Source organism: Taurulus bubalis, assembly GCF_910589615.1.
Source record: "Taurulus bubalis genome assembly, chromosome: 15".
Taxonomy (NCBI): domain Eukaryota; kingdom Metazoa; phylum Chordata; class Actinopteri; order Perciformes; family Cottidae; genus Taurulus; species Taurulus bubalis.
In genome coordinates this window covers 7,923,506-7,940,173 of record NC_136603.1, presented here as the reverse complement: position 1 = coordinate 7,940,173, position 16,668 = coordinate 7,923,506, and the positions used below count along the sequence as shown (strand labels likewise).

Genomic DNA, 16,668 nt, shown 5'->3' with positions numbered 1-16,668 from the left:
GTATCGTACACGTTCTCAACATGGAAGCTTTAATGGCTGTGGGGCAAAAGTACAGGGATTGTAGATGTGTGTTCGAGGCAATATAGGCCAAATATATAGGGGAGGCAATGAAACACAAGAAGAACAAAATGTTGCTGATCACAGCACAGTATCAATTCAGTGTTGTTGTTTTTTTCCTACCAGATCCCCACAATAGAGTTTTGATTAATTGCAGTGCCTTACACCCTTTCTGTGGGAACAGTTGCCGGGTACAATCAAAGCATCACCGACAAATGTAAAATCTTTATTTTGAATTGCAGACTAATTGAGAGGTTTGAGTGCCTTTACTCATACACAATACATACAGAGGAGTTGTTGTGTTTTTTCGCCATGTAGAGTAGGGGAAGGTTTGCAAGAGTGTGAGATTAAATATTGCTTGTAATAAGACAAAAACATGCAATGTGTCATTTTAAAGCCTGGATACTTCGTACTAAATATAATTTTAAATGACCGACTCATACCACACTGTTTACTTTCATTTGCCATTTATTGAAGGTAGAATTACATACAGGCAAACCGAAGCTGATCATTTTAGTAGAAAGACTATTGTGCTAAAATGAGCCGTCTGTTTCAAACTGGAATCCCAACAAAATCTCATCTGAGCCTTGCTCTCATTTTATCTGATTTAATTGAGTAAAAGCAAGAAAAGAAGGAACGAGAGGAAGTGCACACAAGACCACACCATCTGCAAACTACCAACACAGCACTCAGTTGGCATGAATATGATATTTGGACACTTCTTGTTAAAGGTTTAGGTGCAAATAGTCTCATAAATGACACCATGGAAGAATCCCAACTGTCCTGAACTTTGACCACTGATATCAGACTCCAAATTAATGTTATAAACTGGATCACACCGCCATAAAGATGAATATCATGCAATGACTGAATATGCTTAAAACCAATGGCCCTCTGGAGACATAAGTTAAGTTAAAGTTTGGTTGTCAACTGGAAAGCTTTCCAAATGTGTCAGCATTTTGTAGGATTGGTCAATTATGCTTTAAGTGATGAGAACACATGTAGCTGGCTAGTTATTAGCGAAATAGTTATTAGCTAACTAGTTGGTGCAGAGTTTGGTGATTTAATGTTTTGTGGAATTACGACACAGGAAGTTCACCCATGGATTGAAGATGAATGATGCAGTAAACCAACAGAAAACATCCAGTCGGAGGTGCTTTGATGGCTTTGGCACCACCATCTGGTTAAATACAAGCACAAGAGTTTCTCATGAAAGGCTATTTTTTTGTTTATGTCTTCAAAGCAGTCAGATGTTTATGTTGTTTGAACATATTAATTAAAATTGTAGCGTAAATGAAAACGCGTCTGCCATAAAATGCTCAACATATGAACGCAACCCATACAAATTGTGCAAGTAAATAGACAAAATCCCTAAAAGAAGTTTGTATTGCTCTGAAATTAATTATGTTTGTTATTTAGTTGTGCAGCCAGATATAATTGACAGGCAGCAGCTTGGCTGCTAACTGATAAATAATGTATTTTTATTTCCCAAATTGGCACATTTAATCAGGTTGTCAACATGTTCTTGCTCATTTTAGAACTGGATTCTCAGGTTGTTTGAGCATGTTGGAATTCAATTTGTATGAAGCTTTGTTCCACTTTTATGGCATCCTGTCCATGAGCTCCACGTGATAATATGTTGTTTGAAGCTGAAAATGTGAATTACATGAGAACTGTCATACAGTGATGACATGAAAAGTTGAAATAGTGCATCTTGGGTCTCAAGAAGGTTTTTAAAGTATTCCTCAGTCCAAAGTAACACACAGCCTATCTCAACACACTGGGTAGCAATACAATGGCCTTCTAACTAAAGCAGACCACTCTGCCATATGTAACTACCATTGATGGAGGACTCTAGCTGCCGCAGTCGAACTACTAACTACGCTATTACCTTCACTACATGTACGTCCTAGGCTTAGGAGTGATGCCCAATGGTGGCATCCCCTGCCATGACAACAATGCAACATGACAATGGACATGAACCCAGACATGTATTATAAAAAAGCCTTCCTCCAAAACTAGCAAACTGACCCCACCAGAGCCAAAGCATCAACAACTTTCCCCTGCAGCGCATCAGCTGCATCTGTAGAGTTGGTCATAATGATCGGGTCGTTCCTGTTTAAGACTCCCGAACACGACAGGGACTGGAACACCTCATCCACCGTTGCAGGTGGCAGGAGAGTTGTCAAATTGCATTAAGCTGTATTACAACATGTGTTTTGAGGTTCCTGCCACTGGACGTCATGCAATGCAACGTGACACTAGTATCTTTCATGTTGTATAGCAAACTATATCAACCCAAATGCAGCCCTTTTTCATGGCAGAACTGTTACTCCTGGAGTTCCTTTGTGGAGACGGATCTGAGCCAAAAGGGGGGAACACAAAATAAACTGGAGTCTTGCTACAATCACGAGGTGAATAGAAAGTGTGGAGCTCAAACCAGAAAAGAAATGTATGGATTGCTCTGCTGTCAAACTGCCCCAGTCTGGCCGAAAGACACGGAGACCATAATGCTGCTGAGTGAGAAATGGATCCTTAATGCACTTTTCCTTGGCAGACATGATCAGAAATTACGGGATTCTGCAATAATGTTGATACCAAATTTGTTTTGCTGTAACTTGCTTTTAAAAACCAACAAAGAAGACGAGCTGTATCTGATTAACGTTTTGCAGCCCAGACAGCCACAAAAAGGCCAGTCACTTGCAAAACCAACATATTTCTGGTGGTATTTTTTTTCCTAAACCTTACTACAGATTTTTGTTTGACAACTATAACCACATGTTTACTGTCACCGTCCCAGTGCGGTAAAAAGTGACGCCAAAGGGTTAAAGTCAGTATGTGATGGGTTGGGAGCGTCAGTATGTGATCTAATAATCATTCGACTAACTCAGCCAAAAGTTGTGAACTTCCATTCAAGTCAATTCCTCCTCATTGTATGAATATAGAGCCGGGAATTTACAGGTTGAGAATAGAATCAAAGCCAGTCTCCCATCAGCTCTCATGTTGGTCTTTAATTAAACCACAGAGATGAAAATCGAAATGTCACAGAATTCACGTCTGTACAGAAAAAAAGGAGATGTCAGTACCTGAGAGATGGAAGAGAATAAAGGTCAAGTACAGTGCACGTTCATTGCACGTTCAGTGTGTTTCAAGAGGTTGTGAAACTTCAGCTGCCACGAACTCATTCACTTCTCTCACACTATTTTAATTGTGCAAGAGCTCTGTCTTTTTAATAAATAAAAAACTCAGCACTTGGTCCAACCGCAACCAGGTTCAGGCTTGTGATTAATGGCCGTGCAAGTTCATGCACGTTTCACAAACAACCCTTTAAAAGTACGTTGACACGCAATATGCTTAAAATTGATAGTTTATAGTGATTTGCACTGTCAAACTACTTCAGGTAAAAGTATTGTAGTTATGTTATTTTTCTGAAAAGCCATCAGGTGAAATAGTCAAGATGTAGTAATTTAACAATGCAGATGTTTTAATAACCTCTCTATAAAGACATGCATGCTTCACTTGTTTGTTACAAGCTCAAACCTTTGAATTAAATCCACACTAAACAAGTGTGACAGACACAGGCTGGCTACTCGTTCTATTTCTCTACTGCCCTCGTCTGGCCAAGCTTATATCATCATTTTCCAAAAGGTTAGACTTGCACTTCCAGATTCAACCATTTTGGAGAGTGTTTTAAAAAAAGCTACATTTTTAAGTATGAGGGTCAAAACTGTGACCCGGATTTCTTTTAAATCTGTTAAAGTATGTGTGTTTCCCCGACAGGATTCAACAGTTAGTTGTTTACATTGTGGAGGAATGTGAAGCAAGCACAGGCAGAACATTCTTGGATAAGATCATTTGATGGTGTGGTTTTACTTTAGCCCTGATATTTGACAATGATTATTTGTCTCATTTACTTTGAATGAGCAAATTACTTATTTAATTTTACAACCTGTGCAATAGTTACTCTCAGGGTTTCCGGCAAAGCAAATTGTAACCGATCGTAACCCAAGAATAACGTTGTTGTTTTTATGTCACCACCCCACCTCCCTTCCTCCTCCAAAGAGGAGGGTGTTGGTTTCCTATTACGACTGGCTTCGCACGCCATGTCTTTTAACTGTAGTTGAAGCTATAAATGTGCGTGAGACTGGAGAGGGTGAAAAAAGAGTCATATATAATGAGCCATTACAAGCACGTTTCTCTGTGTTCTCGAGGGGGAGGAAAGAGGCAGATTAAGTAAACAGAGGACTTTGCACCCATCAACAGGTAATATATGATGCAAACTTGCACAGCCACCATGACTTGCAAGTCGTATGAAAAGTTAAAGTCCACTGCTGGAGAAATTCAATAAGAATGCAAACAGAAACTCTATTTAAGGTAAATAGAGTGAAAGTAATCCATTTTGCAACTGATATCCCAAAAGATGTATTAACTTATTTCTCTTGACAAATTTCATTTTTTTGGATAAACATACTGTTTCTACAATGCTTAGACTGCTTCACATGCTATAACAACAAAATTGAATCACAACTTACAAAGTAAAAATAAAGAGCTGCACTATGTTGCATGTAAACAAAAAGAAAAAGAAAAGAAAATAAGCAAAGTCATACAAGAGAATGATTATCTGGAGTCAAACTGTGAAGACAAATCCCACTGGGAGTCTTCCCTCACTCTGTCTTCCTCGGGTTACATAAAAGCCTGTCTGCAAACGCAACTTCCTGCAGGACTTAAACCCACACACACTCAGTCACACACACACACACACACACACACACACACACACACACACACACACACACATACTGCTACCTCCGAACAACAGCTATCACTAGCTCTTACAACAAGCAAGCTTGCACTACAGAACGGAGGCAATGGGCAGCGGGGTGTGTTTTCCTGCACTGGGACTGGTGGCCTGGCTGTGCTGCCTCAGTCTGGGACCCGTTCAAGGGGGAAAGGTGCTGGTTGTGCCTGTGGATGGGAGTCACTGGCTCAGCATGAAGATACTGGTGAAGGAGCTAACCCGCAGGGGCCATGAGGCTGTGGTGCTGGTGCCTGAATGCAGCATGTTGATCCATGACTCAGAGAGCTACAAGACTGAGATCTACCCAGTGCCCTTCGCCAAAACTGAACTGGATGGAGTAATGAGCCAGCTGAAGGATGGAGTTTTCCTCAAGCCACCAGGAATCACAGATCTGTTTGTCAATGTGCAGCGTTTGATTAACTTTACATCGCTTCAGGTGAAAGCCTGCGAGAGTTTACTGAACAACCAGCCTCTAATGAGTCAACTGAAGGGAGGGGGCTTCGATCTTGTGCTTACAGACCCCTTCCTTCCCTGCGGCTCCATCCTGGCTCACGTCTTTTCCATTCCAGCTGTTTATTTCCTGCGTGGACTTCCATGTCAGCTGGATACAAGGGCTAACCAGTGTCCCTCTCCTCCTTCCTACGTCCCTGTGTCCTTCACTGGTAATACAGACATCATGAACTTCCCACAGAGAGTCAAAAATGTGTTTATGTCCATGTTGGAGTCCTACATGTGCAAAGTAATGTATTACAACTTTGAGGATCTGGTCAACAGATACCTAGGAGACAACATGACCTACACAGAACTTCTTAGTCAAGGCGCGATATGGCTTCTCAGATATGACTTTACTTTTGAATGGCCCAAACCAATCTTGCCAAACATGGCTCTTATTGGAGGGATCAATTGTGGAGAGAACGCTCCTCTGCCAGCGGTGAGTATTCAAAGAATTTATGCCAGAGTAAACATGCATGCATCACATCTGGATTCACGTTCGGCAAATTGCATACTTGCTCTTTAAGTCAGGTGAAAGCAAACCCCTTAGATGAAAACACCAGTGAAAGAAAACAGCAAACATTAGTTAGTACGACCAGGTGCTTAAAATATTGTAACGATTGTTTGGGTTGTTTATCATGATTGACCAACACTTGGCTCACTACATTGTGAAAGAACAGGTTTTTCTGCTCTTATGGAAGATACAGTGTGTGGAATGTGAGCAAGGGAAAGCAAATGTATGGGCTATGGCCAGCTAAGAAAACAAGTGAGGGGCCCTGTTATATTTACAGGAATGAAACACTCACGCAAAAGGAAAGGGCCGGTTGACAGAAACACAATCAAGATTATGCTTCTAATATTGTTTAATTGGTGCTGTATACAATGTTGATCGAGATAATTCCTTCGCAGCAGCGTTTGGTCATTGCCCGCTAGATCTTGCGTGTCTTTTCCAACCCCCCTGCAGGACTTGGAGGAGTTTGTGGATGGCTCAGGAGACGACGGCTTTATCGTCTTTACCCTGGGCTCCATGGTGTCCAACATGCCAGAGAAGAAGGCGAAACAGTTCTTTGATGCCTTTCAGCAAATTCCTCAAAGGGTAACATAACCATTAAGATCAAATCACTTTACTGAGATTCAAGCCAATAACGTACATCAGTTTATGTATATACAAAATAAAAGCCTCACAGCAAGAAGGTGCCGGGTCTCCACCACCAAAACATTCATAATTTCTGTTTCAGGTTGTTTGGAGATACACTGGAGTCTTACCTGAAGATGTACCCAAGAACGTGAGAATCATGAAGTGGTTACCTCAGAATGATCTCCTAGGTGGGTTTAGTTTTACCCAGACAGTGTTATGTATTAAAACATGACATCGCGCCAAACTAATCAAAGCATTATCAAACTGCATTTTGGACTGGACCTAAGATTGTCTCTGTGCTCCGCAGCCCATCCCAAAGCTAAAGTCTTCATCACTCACGGAGGTACCCATGGTGTCTATGAGAGTATCTGCCATGCTGTACCCATGCTGATGTTTCCACTGTTTGGGGACCAGGGGGACAACGTACTTCGCATGGTGTCCCGAGGCGTTGCAGAGACACTCACAATTTATGATATGACAACTGAAACCCTATTGGTTGCAATTAATAAGATCATCAATGACAAAAGGTAAGACAAGTGCACGTCTATTACATGAAGTTTTCTATTCCTATGTGTGTTTCTCGCGAGAACACGTTGTCTATATTCTGTAGATTCAACAAATGTGTTCCTTCCTCGTGAATCATTTGCAAAGCCTATTTTTCAAAAATGTTTTTAAGAAGTCCATTCGTTTACACCCATGTTTGCTTACTATGTTTGTTGATGACTTGCATGAAACCGTGCTCGTATTCATGCGACCAATAAAACAAACACACCGCATGTGTACCACTGTGACCTCATGTGTGCAAACAGTGTATAAGATAAGTAAGACAAATGAAATGGGGGCCCACCCATTGATACAAGTTGCTCCATAGTGCTTCTTGTAGTCAATGACATAAATGTTTAACTTATTTTACACATTTTAAGTGGAAACTGTGTTTTAGGAAATAGTTGTAACTATAGTCTGTAGACCTGGAGATCATTCCATTAACTTTTATATTTTCTAAATATTACTTCTCCCCAGTTACAAAGAGAAGATAGTGGCTCTGTCTCAGAAACACTTGGACCGCCCTGTTGAGCCGTTGGACCTGGCGGTCTTCTGGACGGAGTTCGTCATGAAACACAAAGGAGCTGCACATTTAAGGGTCGCTGCACACGACTTGAACTGGATTCAGTACCACAGCCTGGATGTCATCGGCTTGTTTGCCATCATTCTCATCACCGTTCTGTGGTTGACAGTCAAATGCTGCTTGCTCTGCACTCGCATGTGTTTCAGGAAGGGGACTCCTAAAAGAAAGCAAGAGTAGTGTTTCTAATGCAACGTCATTTGTTCTATAAGCTCTGTCATGAAATGAATAGAGGAGTTTGAAGAAGAAAAAAACATGGTGCAGGTTCTCTGTGTGTGCGTGCATATGTGGTGTACATGGTGTGTGTATGTGTATGTGTGTGCGTGTGTGTGGTGTAAATGTTGTCATGATTTAATATGTAATCATTTTTTATAAAAAAAAAGAAAATCTATTTTGGAAAAAGTACACTTTAGACTGTTGTGATATTTGGCAATATAAATAAAGTTAAATTAAAGAGACACTGCTTTACTTTGAGGTTTCTTGGTTTTACAGACTGCAGGAGTTAACGTTGGTTCTTGAGTGGGTGGAATCATTTGCTGACATGTAGCTAACAACATTAGCTAATAGCTTTATTCGAACATTGTTTTAATGAATTAGCCTGCAAGCCTAATTTTTAGGAAATGTCATAATTTACTCTATTTAAATTTGCTACTCCACTCATTTAACCAAACAGTGGACAAATTCTTCCTTTCAACATCTTGTGGGATTATTCCCTGGAGAATACCTATTGACTAACGAGAAACACAATCACTGCAAAGGTCTGAGCTGTAGTTTACAGGAATGTACCGGAGGGCACACAGAGGCTGTTGATACATAAAGAGATGGCTGACTGTTATTTACAAAGAGCTACATTTGAGACCGTCAGGCTGCTTTTAGTTTTATGTCAACCAAAGCTCTGTAGATACACCATCTAAAGGCTAATTATCTTATTGGAGAAACAAATTATTTCCACACTTACAAATTATCTCCACATTTACTCAACCTTTTTGACGCAGGTGTGGATATATTGTAGCTTCTGCCGAGAGAAGCCAAACGACACTTTCAAAGTGAGTAGAATCTGCAGCTCAGTCTGTGAGCCAGAGCTCTGAACTGGGTCGTGTTGGGTTTTATTTAATTCACCTGCTCTCCATCGGACTGAGTGGTGTTTGTTTGACAAAACTAGAAGAATATCCCCATTAAACATCCTTTAGAATGCATGCAGATACAAAAAAAAGTATAATAAATGAAGTCAGCTTTGATATATGTGGCTTTATTGGGGCAAAATATGTGAGTTAGTAAAGATAGATACATAAATTGTCAAATTTGGCATGCGGGTGGAAGCAGAACACAGGACAACATGGTGTCATTTTAGGTGAATCTCCTTTTGCTGGAAAATACAATAAAATCTGTGACTTCTAATTGTTAATTGTTAAAGGTAGAGTATCAGACATTTCACTATTGCCACTTTCAGTTCTTTTTATGTTATTTTGTATTATTTTGGAAAAAGAGCTACTAAAAATAGGCAAGCCAAATGGCTGCTGAAGTCTCAGTTTGGATATTGCTCCCTTCTTTCTGAATACAGAAGTCATCCCCACCAGAATACTGTATTCATTTACAGTCCGTGTTTTAAGCTACGCTACAGTGGCTGCAGCATTCACTGCTTATCCTCTCCGTCTTCCTTGCAGAGGTTGCAGTCTTGCTTGTGGAAACCACATAGATTTAGTAGTATTGGAATTTCTTCCTGTTAAGAAAGAAATTCAAAAGTGTAAACTTGTGTTTTTTGAATTTGTATTGTACAAACTGCACAAGTGGCCACTGAAAAGACTATAGTCTAAAAGTTGCTGTACAATAGGTTACATTTCTCACCTGTTTCAGAATACATTTATTTATATACTAAATGTGCCACTTTTACCATTTCACTGAGGTTAAAAGCTGAGTTTGAAGCTATTGAAATGAAGACCGACGACCTGATGTCATCCATGGTTCAATTGCAAATCCTCAACCTTTCATGTTTATGGAAAATGTTGTGACCAACATCCTCAAATCACATGAGGGTCATTTGATAAGGCCTTGCGCCTTATCAAATGACCCTCAAATATGTATTCTGTGGCAGCTTAGAATGAGTAATACTTCATACGTTAATACTGGAATCATCCAAGCCTGTTTTAGTTACACCTATGGACATGCGGGAGTATCCTGTCTGCACTTTTGTGGGGTAAACAAAAAGGTAAAGATTGCCATCGACCCTGTTCAACTAGACAACCATCTGTTCCAGTATCACTTTAGCATTGGTCCATTCAGACCAGATCTTAGATAACCTAAAAGAAAAAAAATACACAATTCATCAATAGCTGCTAATCTGTTCATAACCCCAAATAGGCACAATGTCCTCAATTGCAACCTGTGTCATGCTGCTGTGTCATTAATCATGTATTGTTAATGTCGCTTCCATCTTTACGGTATTGTGTATTCCTCAGCTTGACTGCATGTAAGGGTGAGGGTCAAACAAACTACCCTGACAGTGCAAAAACATTAGAAATACCTTCATCAAATTACTATTCCCGAAAAAACAATGGAGCACACCACAATGGAAACTTTGAATAAACGTTCTATGTGCTGCTGACTATAATTCAAAAGATGTTTTTTTTAAAGTCAGTTGAGATGCTGGTAGATTGTAAGACTGCCATTCCTCATCAACAATAGCACGTTACAGTGCCAGAAGGAAGGTGCGTGTGTTATATGAGAACTGGGCCGCTCATTTTCTTTCATGAGTGTATTTTGGACAGATTAAATGCCTACAGCTCCACCTAGTGGGCAGTAAACACTAATGCACACCAGACACCTTGAACAGCCATTGCAGCTCTCTTTGGTTTCATGCATTTAATAATACTCAAGTCATGAATCAAAAAGGCATGTGTGAAGGTTTAATCAGACAGCATTCTTCCACATTCCCAGACCAAGGGTGTGACTAAGTATATCATACAATCGCCTCTGGTATTTGCTGCATAAAAACAAAATAAATTACTAATATGAACTGCTTACATGGACTTCTACTCTACCCACAGATATCAACATCAGCCTGGTGGAGGTTTCCTGCAACACAAAATAAACAGACAATAGTACCGTATTTATTAGGAGAGACATGAAAGAAACCGTTACTTTGATGTTCCCGGTGTATTTAGGGGAAGGCGTGGTTCACGTGGGCACATGAAACAGGATAGAGATGGTTCCCATAACAAACACCTGATTTTTTGAGTTTGAAGTTTGAAATGTGTACAACTTTATATATAGGGCTGCAAACAGGTGTTCACACAAGTGTCTGTGTGTGTGTGTGTGTGTGTGTGTGTGTGTGTGTGTGTGTGTGTGTGTGTGTGTGTGTGTGTGTGTGTGTGTGTGTGTGTGTGTGTGTGTGTGTGTGTGTGTGTGTGTGTGTGTGTGTGTGTGTGTGCGTGCGTGCGTGTGTGTGCGTGAGAGGGAGAGTGGGGAATGTGATCAGCAATTGTATATGTTTAAATGCCTAGTGTGGAGGATATCATAAGGTCTTGAGGCAATCAGATGTAAAACACAATATTTATGATTGATTAAAGTTGTAAATCGGTCAGATTAGACCCGAACACGACAGGAGGGTTAAGATAGCAACAATGGATCCAACTTTATACCAGATGTTGCAGTCTCCCCTGCCATGTAGCGTTAGCTCAGAAAACACACGCCATGTTGTGCTATGTTTTATTGTTTACAGCTTCTCTTAACACGGAATTTATGACCCCTGCAGCTGAGCCACACTTAATTAAATGCTGCGAGAAAGCGAGCGAGAGAGCGAGAGAGAGAAAAAGTGGCTCCCAATCAGGAGCCGGCTCTCAGAGCCGTTCCGTTTGCGACAGACACATCACTACTCTGTTCATCTTCTACTTCTGCACAACGACCATGATCCACACATACTGCAGTATCATTTTCTTGCAGCTGTTCTCCCTCACTGGTAAGACGAGATCAAATGTATTTTTGCCAGGAGAGACATGACTACATAATAATAGCAGTTTGTAGGGATCATGGATGATCTTTAAGCTTTGAGCCTTATTAATAGTTGGAAAGTTCGAAACAAGTCTTTAATTTAGCTTCGCAGCAGCGCTAGCTAGTGCTGCTCCTAGCTTGCTACAGCGGGGACACTGACCGGAGGTAGGAGCGGCTTGTTACCCGACTTTTACGGTATATTTAATCAACATGTCTGTGAATGTTGCATGAGCAACTTTTCTGAGGCCAAAAGTATTGTCCTTTCCTTACTTTAAGTCCAGATTGAAGACTTTTCTGTTTACTGTTGCCTTTAATTGATCCAGATTCAACTGCTGCATCTCACTACTGCATTTTTTTTCTTCTTAAACTGCACTGCAACTTTTATTCAATTTTTTATTTAGCTTTTTGACTGTTTTAATGTTTTCTTAAATGTTTTAAATCCTGTTTTCTCTGCATTATGTTTTGATGCTTTTAATGGTTTTATGTGAAGCACTTTGAATCGCCTTGTTGAAATGTGCTATACAAATAAACTTGCCTTGCCTTGGCTTACTTGCTTATTAAACAACATGGCAAACATCTTTGTTTTGAAAAAAAATGAATAAAGTTGGTGCAAAATTCTCACTGTATAACTAGCATTTACATCGTACCATCATCTTACTATAAAGCATGTTTCTTTGTTGTTGTGCTTAGCTCCTTTTTACGTGTCAGTTTCATGTTTACATAAGCCTCTTCAAATCTTTCTGTAAAAAAAGAAACCGGTAATCTATAAAAACTAATTTATTGGAGGATCTACAAGGTTGCTTAGAGCAGTGAGAATCAGGGACAAGTCTCCCTCACCGCGCTTGTAACGATCATTAATTAAGCAACAGAACAGAAGCAACAGTCATCCATCAATGATGCAGCCTGTGAGAATACTGGAAACAGTCTTCTTCTTTGAGGTAAATCATTGACTCCTCAGCTCTACTATCCAGCAGTGTTGTCACTGTGGTGAGAACGAAAAGGAGCTGTGTGCTCTCTTTTGTGTATCAGGTGCCAAAACACCACTGAAGCGTTGCAGCTTAATTCAAAATGGTTTTGACATCGTGGAACAATGTTTTTGTGGAACATTTCTGGAACATAGACCTACGTTTGAATGTCAAAACGATGATATTTCAACACTGAAATGAGGCCAGTAACATCACAGATTCAATTTAAAATGGGTTTAAGATCAGAGCTTATATGAATGACAAAGTTGACCGCAGAGTTTGGTGATTTCATGTTTGTGTAGTTAACGGATACAGGAAGATCACCCCTGGATTGAAGATGAATGATGCAGTAAACCAACAGAAAACATCCAGTCGGAGGTGCTTTGATGGCTTTGGCACCACCATCTGGTTACATAGTACAAGCACAAGAGTTTCTCATGAAAGGCTATTTTCTTTGTTTCATATGTCTTCAAAGCACTTTAGAAGTCAGATGTTTATGTTGTTTGAACATATTAATTAAAACTGTAGCGTAAATGAAAACGCGTCTGCCATAAAATGCTCAACATATGAACGCAACCCATACAAATTGTGCAAGTAAATAGACAAAATCCCTAAAAGAAGTTTGTATTGCTCTGAAATTAATTATGTTTGTTATTTAGTTGTGCAGCCAGATATAATTGACAGGCAGCAGCTTGGCTGCTAACTGATAAATAATGTATTTTTATTTCCCAAATTGGCACATTTAATCAGGTTGTCAACATGTTCTTGCTCATTTTAGAACTGGATTCTCAGGTTGTTTGAGCATGTTGGAATTCAATTTGTATGAAGCTTTGTTCCACTTTTATGGCATCCTGTCCATGAGCTCCACGTGATAATATGTTGTTTGAAGCTGAAAATGTGAATTACATGAGAACTGTCATACAGTGATGACATGAAAAGTTGAAATAGTGCATCTTGGGTCTCAAGAAGGTTTTTAAAGTATTCCTCAGTCCAAAGTAACACACAGCCTATCTCAACACACTGGGTAGCAATACAATGGCCTTCTAACTAAAGCAGACCACTCTGCCATATGTAACTACCATTGATGGAGGACTCTAGCTGCCGCAGTCGAACTACTAACTACGCTATTACCTTCACTACATGTACGTCCTAGGCTTAGGAGTGATGCCCAATGGTGGCATCCCCTGCCATGACAACAATGCAACATGACAATGGACATGAACCCAGACATGTATTATAAAAAAGCCTTCCTCCAAAACTAGCAAACTGACCCCACCAGAGCCAAAGCATCAACAACTTTCCCCTGCAGCGCATCAGCTGCATCTGTAGAGTTGGTCATAATGATCGGGTCGTTCCTGTTTAAGACTCCCGAACACGACAGGGACTGGAACACCTCATCCACCGTTGCAGGTGGCAGGAGAGTTGTCAAATTGCATTAAGCTGTATTACAACATGTGTTTTGAGGTTCCTGCCACTGGACGTCATGCAATGCAACGTGACACTAGTATCTTTCATGTTGTATAGCAAACTATATCAACCCAAATGCAGCCCTTTTTCATGGCAGAACTGTTACTCCTGGAGTTCCTTTGTGGAGACGGATCTGAGCCAAAAGGGGGGAACACAAAATAAACTGGAGTCTTGCTACAATCACGAGGTGAATAGAAAGTGTGGAGCTCAAACCAGAAAAGAAATGTATGGATTGCTCTGCTGTCAAACTGCCCCAGTCTGGCCGAAAGACACGGAGACCATAATGCTGCTGAGTGAGAAATGGATCCTTAATGCACTTTTCCTTGGCAGACATGATCAGAAATTACGGGATTCTGCAATAATGTTGATACCAAATTTGTTTTGCTGTAACTTGCTTTTAAAAACCAACAAAGAAGACGAGCTGTATCTGATTAACGTTTTGCAGCCCAGACAGCCACAAAAAGGCCAGTCACTTGCAAAACCAACATATTTCTGGTGGTATTTTTTTTCCTAAACCTTACTACAGATTTTTGTTTGACAACTATAACCACATGTTTACTGTCACCGTCCCAGTGCGGTAAAAAGTGACGCCAAAGGGTTAAAGTCAGTATGTGATGGGTTGGGAGCGTCAGTATGTGATCTAATAATCATTCGACTAACTCAGCCAAAAGTTGTGAACTTCCATTCAAGTCAATTCCTCCTCATTGTATGAATATAGAGCCGGGAATTTACAGGTTGAGAATAGAATCAAAGCCAGTCTCCCATCAGCTCTCATGTTGGTCTTTAATTAAACCACAGAGATGAAAATCGAAATGTCACAGAATTCACGTCTGTACAGAAAAAAAGGAGATGTCAGTACCTGAGAGATGGAAGAGAATAAAGGTCAAGTACAGTGCACGTTCATTGCACGTTCAGTGTGTTTCAAGAGGTTGTGAAACTTCAGCTGCCACGAACTCATTCACTTCTCTCACACTATTTTAATTGTGCAAGAGCTCTGTCTTTTTAATAAATAAAAAACTCAGCACTTGGTCCAACCGCAACCAGGTTCAGGCTTGTGATTAATGGCCGTGCAAGTTCATGCACGTTTCACAAACAACCCTTTAAAAGTACGTTGACACGCAATATGCTTAAAATTGATAGTTTATAGTGATTTGCACTGTCAAACTACTTCAGGTAAAAGTATTGTAGTTATGTTATTTTTCTGAAAAGCCATCAGGTGAAATAGTCAAGATGTAGTAATTTAACAATGCAGATGTTTTAATAACCTCTCTATAAAGACATGCATGCTTCACTTGTTTGTTACAAGCTCAAACCTTTGAATTAAATCCACACTAAACAAGTGTGACAGACACAGGCTGGCTACTCGTTCTATTTCTCTACTGCCCTCGTCTGGCCAAGCTTATATCATCATTTTCCAAAAGGTTAGACTTGCACTTCCAGATTCAACCATTTTGGAGAGTGTTTTAAAAAAAGCTACATTTTTAAGTATGAGGGTCAAAACTGTGACCCGGATTTCTTTTAAATCTGTTAAAGTATGTGTGTTTCCCCGACAGGATTCAACAGTTAGTTGTTTACATTGTGGAGGAATGTGAAGCAAGCACAGGCAGAACATTCTTGGATAAGATCATTTGATGGTGTGGTTTTACTTTAGCCCTGATATTTGACAATGATTATTTGTCTCATTTACTTTGAATGAGCAAATTACTTATTTAATTTTACAACCTGTGCAATAGTTACTCTCAGGGTTTCCGGCAAAGCAAATTGTAACCGATCGTAACCCAAGAATAACGTTGTTGTTTTTATGTCACCACCCCACCTCCCTTCCTCCTCCAAAGAGGAGGGTGTTGGTTTCCTATTACGACTGGCTTCGCACGCCATGTCTTTTAACTGTAGTTGAAGCTATAAATGTGCGTGAGACTGGAGAGGGTGAAAAAAGAGTCATATATAATGAGCCATTACAAGCACGTTTCTCTGTGTTCTCGAGGGGGAGGAAAGAGGCAGATTAAGTAAACAGAGGACTTTGCACCCATCAACAGGTAATATATGATGCAAACTTGCACAGCCACCATGACTTGCAAGTCGTATGAAAAGTTAAAGTCCACTGCTGGAGAAATTCAATAAGAATGCAAACAGAAACTCTATTTAAGGTAAATAGAGTGAAAGTAATCCATTTTGCAACTGATATCCCAAAAGATGTATTAACTTATTTCTCTTGACAAATTTCATTTTTTTGGATAAACATACTGTTTCTACAATGCTTAGACTGCTTCACATGCTATAACAACAAAATTGAATCACAACTTACAAAGTAAAAATAAAGAGCTGCACTATGTTGCATGTAAACAAAAAGAAAAAGAAAAGAAAATAAGCAAAGTCATACAAGAGAATGATTATCTGGAGTCAAACTGTGAAGACAAATCCCACTGGGAGTCTTCCCTCACTCTGTCTTCCTCGGGTTACATAAAAGCCTGTCTGCAAACGCAACTTCCTGCAGGACTTAAACCCACACACACTCAGTCACACACACACACACACACACACACACACACACACACACACACACACACACACACTGCTACCTCCGAACAACAGCTATCACTAGCTCTTACAACAAGCAAGCTTGCACTACAGAACGGAGGCA

General features: G+C 40.1%; 1 protein-coding gene across 1 annotated transcript; it reads left to right on the top strand.

Moving 5' to 3' along the window:
- The first annotated feature begins 4,904 nt into the window (after window positions 1-4,904).
- Window positions 4,905-8,033, top strand: LOC306747742 (UDP-glucuronosyltransferase-like). The gene is made up of 5 exons (XM_079230832.1): window positions 4,905-5,786; window positions 6,312-6,443; window positions 6,586-6,673; window positions 6,793-7,012; window positions 7,506-8,033. The coding sequence occupies exons 1-5, from the start codon at window positions 4,926-4,928 to the stop codon at window positions 7,786-7,788; spliced, it is 1,584 nt and encodes a 527-aa protein (XP_079086958.1). The 5' UTR covers window positions 4,905-4,925; the 3' UTR covers window positions 7,789-8,033.
- The last annotated feature ends 8,635 nt before the right edge of the window (window positions 8,034-16,668 follow it).

Excerpts from the sequence above, each read along its gene's own strand:
- LOC306747742 (XM_079230832.1), top strand. The coding sequence starts at position 4,926 with ATGGGCAGCGGGGTGTGTTTTCCTGCACTGGGACTGGTGGCCTGGCTG. Across the intron at positions 6,444-6,585 it reads TTCAGCAAATTCCTCAAAGG|GTTGTTTGGAGATACACTGG; the intron begins GTAACATAACCA and ends TTTCTGTTTCAG. Across the intron at positions 7,013-7,505 it reads AAGATCATCAATGACAAAAG|TTACAAAGAGAAGATAGTGG; the intron begins GTAAGACAAGTG and ends ACTTCTCCCCAG.